Source organism: Lolium rigidum, chromosome 1 (genome assembly GCF_022539505.1).
Source record: "Lolium rigidum isolate FL_2022 chromosome 1, APGP_CSIRO_Lrig_0.1, whole genome shotgun sequence".
NCBI classification, from domain to species: Eukaryota; Viridiplantae; Streptophyta; class Magnoliopsida; order Poales; family Poaceae; genus Lolium; species Lolium rigidum.
The window spans coordinates 86,972,061-86,983,367 of NC_061508.1; the positions used below are offsets into that span (position 1 = coordinate 86,972,061).

Genomic DNA, 11,307 nt, shown 5'->3' on the forward strand with positions numbered 1-11,307 from the left:
GGACTATGGGTCCATAGCAGTAGCTAGATGGTTGTCTTCTCCTCATTGTGCTTCATTGTTGGATCTTGTGAGCTGCCTAACATGATCAAGATCATCTATCTCGTAATACTCTATGTTGTGTTTGTCGGGATCCGATGGATAGAGAATACCATGTTATGTTAATTATCAAGTTATTACATATGTGTTGTTTATGATCTTGCATGCTCTCCGTTATTAGTAGAGGCTCTAGCCAAGTTTTTGCTCTTAACTCCAAGAGGGAGTATTTATGCTCGATAGTGGGTTCATGCCCGCATTGACACCTGGGACGATGTGACGAAAGTTCTAAGGTTGTGTTGTGCTATTGCCACTAGGGATAAAACATTGGCGCTATGTCCGAGGATGTAGTTGTTGATTACATTACGCACCATACTTAATGCAATTGCCCGACTGTAATTTGTTCACCCAACATGCTTTTATCTTATGGGAGAGACACCTCTAGTGAACTGTGGACCCCGGTCCATTCTTTAATACTGAAATACAATTTTGCTGCAATACTTGTTTTACTGTTTTCTCTGCAAACAATCATCTTCCACACAATACGGTTAATCCTTTGTTACAGCAAGCCGGTGAGATTGACAACCTCACTGTTTCGTTGGGGCAAAGTACTTTGGTTGTGTTGTGCAGAGTTCCACGTTGGCGCCGGAATCTCCGGTGTTGCGCCGCACTACATCCCGCCGCCATCAACCTTCAACGTGCTTCTTGGCTCCTCCTGGTTCGATAAACCTTGGTTTCTTTCTGAGGGAAAACTTGCTGCTGTGCGCATCATACCTTCCTCTTGGGGTTCCCAACAAACATGTGAAATACACGCCATCAAGCACCTCGGTGGTAGCGTATAAAGAGACTACCTCTATTCGTGCATTACAAGACGCTGTGGATATTTGATGAGGCTCGAGACGTCGCCTTGGATCGAAAAGCCGTATATCAGCAGGCGATACGGAATTATCACAGCCGAAGGATCCGCACCCGAAGCTTCATCGCTGGTGATCTAGTACTACAATTGAAGCAAGAGAGATGGCTGAAACTCGAATCTCCATGGGAAGAACCGTTCATCGTCACCGAAGTAATACTAGGAGGAGCTTATCGTCTCAAGAATTCCGCCTCGGGAAAAGATGTCGGGAACCCTTGGAACGTTGCACACTTGCGACGCTTTTATGCGTAAGAACTCGCTCTTTTTTCTCGGCACATGGAGGCTTCTTAGCCTGTTTCTTATGAATAAAGTTTTTGATTACATTATTATTTCTTCACTCGAACAAATATTTGGACTTCTTTTATTTTGACTACTACTACTCCCATCGAGAGCTGAGGATAAACTATACGTCATAAAGCTTACCCGATATTACTCGGGGGCTGCAAGGAATTTCTAAAGCATTGATAATTAATTAGTACTCCCACCGGGAGCTATGATTATCAATATGTTAAAACCCATCCAAGCCTCACATAATTGTACGAGTGCTGCAGTTGATGGAAACAATACAACTTACAAAAAAGGCTCATACTGGTGCAACGTGTTATGAAGCCAAATAAAAATAAAGCGCCTAAATCCCTCGTTTACTCGAAGGGTGTCGCTCTTACAAAACTTACAAAACGACTCTGCACGAATTTGCAATTACGATAGGTTCGTCGAGTGAGCAAACTGACCTGATCACTCAGTTGTCCTCGACAGGAGATTACAAGCTGGACTTACAAGTTCAGAAATTTCATAACGATGCCCGGAAAAGGATATCAGATACATGCAGTGTTACTCCTTGCAACGCAAGGTTACTATAAAAAAAAGATCTTTACAAAAACTTTGTTATCACGACAAGGTCCCTTAACCTTCTTGATTCTTAACCCTTTCAGTACTTGCTTCCATCCTAGAAACGATAATATGAGCAGGATGCCTAGCTATGGGATAGTATTGATCTAATCTTGCATTAGTATCTGCTATGGATTCCAAATCTATGGCCTCATGGCATGCCAAAACGGAAGCAAGTGCAAGCTCGGCTCCAGCAAGAAGTTCTTTACGTATCAAAGATCGAACTCTAGATGGAGTCTTGAATCGCTTGAACAAAGCAGACAAAGTTTCGGGTGCTGGATCTAATGGAGACATAGTTTCCCATACCATGGAGAGATGAGCATAGTACTTGCCAAAATAATAGTGGACTTTCTCGGCTCGGTACTCAAACTTCTCCACTATTGCAGCCTTTGACTGATTAGACCATAGCTCGCCCTTCGGGTGAGTAATATCGGTCATCACTGCAATCTTTTCATGGACTCGCCTATTCTCTTATGATTCATCAGAAGCAACAACTTTCGAAGACAAAAAAACAAGTCGTTAAAGAGTTATTCGGTAAAAGCATCAGGTGGAGATGAAAGGGAAGCGATTGGTTGCTTACAACTCAAGCTTTCAGTAGCCACTCGAAGGCGATCTAGAGCATGTTGTTCAACCGCGCCATCAATTTTGCTCTTTTTCTTCACCAGCTGCCATGGCATGAAGATCAGCTATGTATTTTTTTAACCGAGAGATTTGATCGCGCAAGCGACGTACAAGCTCCGATTCATCGATAGCAGAAGAATTCAAAGAACTTTCGATGCGAGAGGAAGTCGAGGGAATCTGCAACAAGATCATTTATTTACCTTCTCAATAGAACAGTGGAAAAAGGTGGAAAACTCCCATCGGGAGCATACATAAAAAAGACGTGGCGGCATTCAAAAGAAAGTTAAATATTGGCAAGAGAGCCAGATTAATTCAGTACAAGTTAAGACTATGGTGTATCCGGGTTACAACTAGAATCAAACAGGCAAGATTTAGTCAGGCTTTTGCTGAGGAGCCAGGACCAGCTTCGGATACAGTCTTGTTCTTATCTTCGTCAACCAATTTGAGAAGCCGATTAGCGCACACAACTGAGGATTGTTTAAAAGGCTCGAGGTTGACAAGACAGTTATTGGCGTCCACAGGTAGCTCCTTGGATAATTTTTCCAGTTTAGAACCAAGCCCGTGCCCCATCAAAAGCTGAAAAGTAAGGACTGCTCCATAAAGACGAGAGCATCGCTTCAATACCTCTATAGCTTCTAAAGAATCGATGAAGAAGGTATCCGCAATTTCCCCACTGGTTTTGTTCTGATCCAGCTTCGGGAACAACGTCGAGAATAATTTCGATAGAGCCCCCTTGGTCTTTCTCAAAAGATCCTGGACTTGGTTGCTTGATTCGGTAGCAAACGAGAGAGCATCCGACATCGAATCTACTCGAAGCTTACTCGTACGGTCGAAAGACATATCGGCAGTACTTGGGAAAATTATGGATAAGCAATCAAAATGATATTATTGGAAAATTATCATGCACGTATGGAGGAAAACTTACTTAGCAAGCTCGTGATAGACTCTCGAAGGGCGCCTTCCTTTTCATCGGTTACAATGAAAGTTGTGCGTCTAGCTTCCTGTTCATCCTTCATCTTCTTCTTCAACCTTTTCAGCTCATCCTTCAGGATTATGTTTTCATTCTGAGCTTCGGTTGCAAGATTGTTGGCTTGTAACACTTGATCAGCTGAAGTCTTAATGCCTTTGCAAAGTTGGATGTTTTTTGATTCTAGGAGAGTAAACTGTTCAGCAAAATCTGCCACAGCGTCAACTGTGGCAAAAATTGGTTGTAGCAAGAAAATTGAAAAAGATTATATCGGGCAACATAGCAGATGGACTTTAGCCTATACGTAATCTTCTTCGAAGAATCAAGCATCGGCTCGGGGGCTAAAAGGATATTGCGCCAAATATTACTTACATGATCACGAGAAACTGGAGGGACGGAGGCGCTTGCATAGGAATTAACCGTCGATAGAGGAACCTTGGCCACACTTGTTCTTGGCGGAAGAATAGGCTCAGCAGTCGAAGGATTTGACTCCTTTGCTGATTCAGCATTTTCGTTCAATATTTTCGCTCTCTTCGAGAGGAACTTCATCATCATCCTCAGAGCTGAACAAAAAGAAAGTCAGTAAAGACGACAGAAACGAAATGCAAGCAAAAAGGAGCCAGAAGATACTTACGATATGGACTCAATGTCATTCTCATCTGCGAAGAGTCTTGATGGCCTTTTTGAAGGTTGAGGAGTCGAAGTGTCGCGAGAAGGAACAGGGGAAGCAGTTACGTTAGCATCATCATCTTGTCCGCTAGGACTTGATTCTGCTGTTGTTATCAAATCTTCATTGATCTTCCTGCATCGCATAAATTTTGTGAAGGCATCACCCTCGGGGGCTTCGTCACCTTGGACGTCGCTGTCCTCGTGAATATGCTGATCATCTTCAGTCTCTTCCGAAGCATCGTCATCTTCGGGAGCTACCCCACTTTCGGGTGTGGGCGGATAACACTGAGCAACGGTGGAAGCCTGTCGATAGAAGGAGTTAAACGATTCAGATTCAGAAATAAAAACAACATTCGATGCAAATGCACGTAAAATTACCTTGGCAGGAAGATGCTTAAGGTCGAGGGGAGGGTGAGCCGAAGTCATAACAATATTGTCCTTCTGGATGAGGCGAGTTAGGAGCCGCACCTCATCTCGAAGATCTTCTTCGGATACGCCAGTTGAACTGATCCTTGATTTATCCGACGCACCGGTATACATCCATAACTGATGAGGCCTTGACATCAGCGGTTGCACCCGACGCTTTAGAAACACTAAAACTACCTCAATGCCACACATCGTCAGACCTTCTGCATTCTTCAGGTCCAAGACCTTTTCGTACAGTTGGTCAGCAACGACACTTTCTTCGGCAGTCAATGTGTTTCGCCAGGACTTCTTCGGCACTACAGAGAGGACATCCTCGAATGGAGGCAGATTGGAGCGCCGTCCTGGCACTGGGATGTCTCGGAGATAAAACAACTTCTGTCGCCAGCCTTGAACTGACTCTTTCATTGGGTAGTCGAAGTAATTCACCTCCTTCATGACGACAAAGCCGACACCACCAACAACGGGAGGACCATCATTGCCATTATGGCGCTTGACGTAGAAAATCTTCCTCCACAAGCCCCAGTGGGGGTCAATGCCGAGCAAGGCCTCACACAGAGTAATAAAGATGGAATGGTGGAGAATGGAATTGGGAATCAGCTGCCAGAGCTGAATCCCGTAGAAAAAAAAGGAGAGAACGAAGAAACTCGTGGGCAGGGAGAGAAAGTCCGCGAAATAGAAAAGCAACGGACATAACAGTGAAGCCCTTTGGAGGCCTTGGGCGGGAGGAAGAACCTGGATGAAGGTAGTCAGATTCGGCAGATGAGATGAGGCCGAGTGACCTCATCTTGTTCTCTTCGCGTTTAGAGATTGTGGAAGCGCACCAATCAAGGCCAACCCTGGCTGCACCTGCGGTAGCACTCGAACCAGCGGTTCCCTTCTTCTTGCCCATGGCAACTAAGCTCTTGAAGGCAGAAGCGATAGCAAGGAGGAGGCAAGGAAGAAGATGAGCAGTACAGAGGCGTAAAAAGTGAAAACATGAAAGGGCTACCTATTTATAACGGGGAATGCTTGGAGATCGTGGCCATTACTTTGGTGATCGTGGGAAGATGGGCGAGGATCCAGTAGTGCACGTGTCTGGAAGGAGAGATAAAACCGGAAGCCCATTACTCCCACTACGCGCGGGAATCGAGGAGACACCTCGGTCAATGCATAAGCACTAGTCAATTCCTAACTGACAACGCCGAAGTAGGGTGGGCCCGTCAGGTCATGTCATGTCAATCAAACCACCGCAGTAGCTATGTCATCAATGATGTCATCAAAGGTATCGACTCTTTGTGAAGCATCCGAAAAAGTCTACCACGTTCGAGTAGTGCAACTTGAGTCTACACACGGTTGCGAGCACTCGTGCCTAGACTAGCGGGCTACTCCCATCAGGAGCGCTTGTCGCGCACCCGATAGAAATTGTGGACCCGAAAGAAATAAAAGATCCAGGATCATGCCCGGGGACTTGAATCTGAGTAAGGTAACGTTGTTTTGCCATCGACAGTTAACCAACATCGATTTATCGAGTAAAGCTGGGCACGTTACTCAGCATCCTTTACGTACTACCAACAAGCATAACCTTACTCAAAGGTATTGAAGACTCGATATAAAAAGATATCGGGTGACCACGACAGTTGGAGGAAAACATCGGCAGAAGAAAAACATTCGAGTAGTACAACTTGAGCCTACACACGGTTGCAAGCATCCGTGCCTAGACTCGGGGGCTACTCCCATCGGGAGCGCTGAACGCGCACCCGATACAAAATGCGTTATTATCTCGAAGGAGTCGAGATCTTCCAACAATTATGAATGTTCGACAGAAGGCAATTTTAGCCCCTGCCCGAAGCTTCTTCGGCCAGTCACTCGGGGGCTAATGATGTGGGCATTATCCTTCGGGTAACTAGAATTGCACTACCTACTACGGCCCAACCAAGGGCCCATCTACCAACCAAGGCGGGCCGCTATGTCGGTTCCAGGGGAAGAATCTTGATGAATAAGGCAGGAAGACGAAGGAACAAGGAAAGTATAGATGTAAAACTCTTTGTAATCTAGTCGAACCCGGACAGAACTCTTGAGACCCGCCCCCCAATATAAGGGCCAGGAGAGGGTCTGCCGAGAGACACACAATCAATCTAGCCATAACCACCATAAGTCGAGAGTTAGGTCATACACAACCCTAGCTTTTCCGTCGAGTCCTTAGTTGAAGCCTTCGGCTACCCCATTGTAACCCGATATTCTCAATAATCAAGATCACACAAGCAAGGAGTAAGGGTTTTACATCATCTAGGGTCCCGAACCTGGGTAAATCTCTCTCCCCGTTTGTTTGGTATCCGAAGTCTCGTGTTAGCCTACAGGAGTCCATCAACCCTAAGCCCCCCAAGGTGGGCACTGCCGAGGAGCACCCTCGACAGAGGCTGTCATGAGAAGATCAGTTATTTGGTGCACGAAGATCAGAAAGGCCAAACCACCTTTATTCATACCATCCATGCAGCCCTACACTACTAGCCGCTTCCCAGCGGGACTAGCCACTAGATCCCCCAACCTAAAACCTAGAGGCCTGGTCGGTAGATCGAGCGACCCTTACCGCCACGACCTCTAGCTCGACGAACAGAAAGCCTGAACACTGTTAAAGAACAGCAAGGGCTAGAAAGTCCACCTGCTAGATGCATCGTTGGTACCTTGAAGGGAGCAATCAGCATTGGCCACTGCCACCCGCAGCCGCATGGCACACGAACTGCCACGGCCCTCCAACCCAGATCATGTCCTATAGGGTTGTCGCTCGCCACACAACCGCAACAACACGAGCTCTGTGACCCTCCGTGAACACCACCTCTCCACGGAAAATGGGGTATTGAGGTGTGCCCTCCTCACCCACCGCCTTTGACGGACGGGCGCCATCACCACTGGCACCAACAACAGTGGATTTTCCGGGTAGGGTTTGGTCGCCCCTGGAGACGCCTATGCGAACGAATCGGGAGGTATTTTGTTCGTGGGATACGATGTTTCAGATGGAGCATGATAAAAAGTGGTCTCGACGAAAACCTGGGTGAATTTCCTGAGTACTAGCAATGCTTCTGGGTCGGAAATAAGGATGATATCGTTGAGTAGTTCAATCGTTTTCATGTTGGGGACATTTTTTCGATAAAGGGAATATATTAATATCAAGAGATACCAATTACACCCAGCCTCTGCAACAACGCACCACCCTAATGACACTACGGATGCACACAGCCAAAAAAAGGAAAAGAAAACTAAGAAACAAAAGTCGCGCTACAATATCTCGGGCCTAACAACAGCAATACATCCACCGCCATGACAACACCTGAATTACAGACTCTTCAAAAAACGACGCCTCCAAGAAGGGAACAGTGCTCAAACACCATCGTCGCCCGATCAAACATCTTGGGTTTTCACCCTGAAGATAGTCCCCGCTCTCAAAACAATGCCTCCACCAAGGTCATTGCCAGGCACAACCGAGCTAAGGCCAGACCTTGGGTTTTCACCCCGAAAGGTAAGACTCGCACTTCACTCGTGTTGTCGCCCCCACTTTCATACCACTGCTGTGAAGCCCGGAACACCAAGCAAACCCCTCAACAGCGCGGAGACTTGAACCTCCCTTAGCTAGTCCTCCCCTCCAGCCTTCATGAAGTTCTCTTCTTATGACTTTCATCATGGATCCATAGTCACTTGATGTCAACACAGAAAAAGAGCTTCGCGCCGCTCCCTCCACAACCAATCGGTCGGAATAAAAGCATGGGTGTGCACGACCGAATACCTCCGATCCAGCAAACTGCAGGAAAAGCACTGTTACATTCGCCGGTGGAGCCTTCCGAAACTCAACCCCCCCGGCCAGATCACGAGTCCAGGCCTCCGGTAGGTCCTCCTCTTCACGCAAGAGAGGCCCTAGGACCGCCGCCTTTATTCAGGTCGGACCCCCATGTCGGTGACCATCCCGGGCTAGCCAAACCAACCCTCCACCGGCGACACCATCGCCGGCTTCCATGCTCCGACATCTCGCCGCCGGATCGCGGTGATAGATCAAGGATCCACCACCACCAACCGCAGGCCGACCCTCTCCGGCGAAGAAGATGGCCACCTCCTCCGTCGAACCCAAGGCTGCTGCCCCGGGCGCCCTCGTGTCGCGGAAAAATCCCGAGATCGCCTCCACGCACCGACGAGAGGCGGGGGAAGGCATGGCGCAGACCGAGGGCCTGGCCGCCGCCCACCACCAGCCCCTGCCGGAGTGCTGCGGGGGAGAGCCGACGGAAGGAGGGAGACAGGCCGCAACCGCCCAACCCACCTGCGCCGGCCGGTCCGCCAGGGGACAGCCGCCAGGAGGAGGGGCCGCAGCACCCGGCCTCGCCCATCCCATCCGATGCGCCTGCTCCGCCATGCGTCGAGGAGGTGGGATCCGGCCGCCGTTCATCACGCAGCGACGAGGAAGGGCCCCCGCCGCCGCCACGCCCCGTGGGTCTTTGCCCCGGCGGCGCTACCGGCGGCGGCGGCAGCGATTAGGGTTGGGAGGGTGGGGTGCGGGAGGGAGGAGGGTGGGGTGCCGTCCTCGATCGTAACCTCCCGGATCTCATGTTGGGGACATATAATTTATGAATGGCAGTTCTGAAAAAAAAAAAGGCACATTTTGCTCTACGCCCTCTACCTATGCTGTGGTTTCACCATCACTCCTCAGACACCGTTGCTCTCGTATATCGTTTGCAAAAGAAGCACAAGAAACGTGAAAATGCTTAAAATGTAGAACATGGTAGTCTTCTGGATAGATTTTATTGCTGCTAGTATCTGACTATCGTACGTAGTCTCTGGGAACTCCTTGGTAGAATTTCGAAAGCTAGGCAAATTTAGGATTCCTTTGGTGGGACTTTGGTATGTCATTCCGCTTGGAGAGGCACGAGACGCGCGCGGAGCGGGCGGTTCATTTTTGTAACAAAAGAGCCGTGGAACTCGGTGAGGTCAACCGCATTGCCGTCGCCGTCGGCCTCCCACCACTCGAACTCCTTGATCAGGTTGGCCAGGAAGTACTCCAAGTGCAGCATGGCCGGCGCGATCGCCGGGCATGCGCGCCTCCCGGCGCCGAATGGCATCATTCTGAGCTCCCTGATGCAAGTTAGGTCGGCGTTCTTGCAGTCCCCGCCGGTAGACATGAACCGCTCCGGTATGAACTCAGTCGGTTCCGACCACGCCGCGGGGTCGCGGCCGATCTTCCCCACGAGGAAATTCACGGCCGCGCCGCCTTCCGGCACGGTGGTCAAGCCGAGCACCTTGGCGGCCACCTCGCGGCCCATATGGCGCAGCACGAACGGAAGCGGCGGGTGGCGGCGCAGGCTCTCGAGCACGGTGGCCTTGAGGTAAGGCATGCACGACAGCTTGGGCTCCTCGATGATGCCGCGCTGGTCGCAGGCAACGGCGTCGACCTCTGCGCGGAGTTTCTGCTGTAGGTCGGGGCGTTTGATGAGGTTGGCCATCGTCCATTGTAGCGTGCTAGCGGTGGTCTCCGTGCCGGCGCCGAGGAACTCCGAGATGAGGCTGACGACCTCGCCATCGGTGAGGGCCCTACCACCCTCTTCCGGGATCCGTAGGTCCAGGAGGGACTCCACATATGTCTTGACGACACGACTGTCGTCCTTCCGGTCAGTGTTATTCTTCTTCTTCACCTCGGCGACGAGCCGCAGGTATGATTCCTCTTGCCACCGCCGGAGAGCCAGAACCTGGCGCCACCGCCAAGGGTAGAGGAACTTGCCGATCCTCGGGTACCTGACGAAGACCCCAAAGGAAAGCAATACGGAGAGGAATTCAGTCTGTAGCTTGTGCATGGCACGGAGGCGTGTCTCCCCTAGCTCCGACACGACCTCCTCGCCGAAGCACATTTCCGCGATCAGAGAGTAGACGGAGAAATAGATGCTCTCGGCCGCCGGGGCGCCGGACCTGAGGTCACGTACGAGGCGACGGAGCACGCGGGCGCGTGTGTCGCCGAGCAGGGTGAGGTTGGAGGGGTGGAGGACGCCGGCAGTCACATTGCGGCGGACGGCGCGCCAGTAGGGACCGTATGGCGCCGCCATGATGTTGTTGTGGCGCTCAGCTGTGAGGATGCTGCTAGGAATGACGCCAATGGGGCGGTTGAGGAACGCGGCGCTGTGCTCCACCAGGGCGCGGTGCGCCGCCGCGCTGCCCGTGACTTGGATGCACAGGCCGCGCCGGGTGCCTTGAGGCGCGAGGTTACGCAGCAGGCTTGCGGCAACGCCGAGAAACAAGATGGTGGCTACAAGGAGAATGCACGCACAGGTTGGGACAGGAGGGAGGATGCCGATGAGCTGGTCCGCCATTGCCATTGCTAAGGAAGGAGGACGTGCGCTGTGTTTCAATCCATCGAGAGCTCAAGCTCCTTTAAATGGATCTGTGCGCGTGGGGTTCCTCCATTTATTTTTATTTTCAGGGAATGGGTTCCTCCATTTATTATTGATTCAAGTACGAACGCCAACAGTCAACACCTGGGCATTCCTCGGGCCGGGCCGGTTTCGGGCCAGGCCCGAAAAAGCCTGAACCTATATTGCCAGGCCTGAGCCCGGCGCGGACCGAACTAGGCTTAGGTCGCGTTTTGTGCAAGCCCGAGCCCGGCTCGGCCTGACGTTCGGGCTGCGAAATCAGGCCTGAACCTGGCCCGACATGCAAGCCCGACCCGGTCCGACCCAGGATATTCGGGCCGGGCCGTCCGGGCCGGGCTGTCCATGCCCAGCTGTAGCCAACACATCAACTCCTTTCAGTCACAGACTCACTGGCACCGATGTTACAGCATCTC

At 50.6% G+C, this 11,307-nt stretch overlaps 1 protein-coding gene across 1 annotated transcript; it reads right to left on the bottom strand.

Moving 5' to 3' along the window:
- Positions 1-9,382: 9,382 nt before the first annotated feature.
- LOC124648631 (cytochrome P450 89A2-like) lies at positions 9,383-10,834 on the bottom strand. Its single transcript, XM_047188359.1, has one exon. The coding sequence runs from the start codon at positions 10,832-10,834 to the stop codon at positions 9,383-9,385; it is 1,452 nt and encodes a 483-aa protein (XP_047044315.1).
- Between the last annotated feature and the right edge of the window lie 473 nt (positions 10,835-11,307).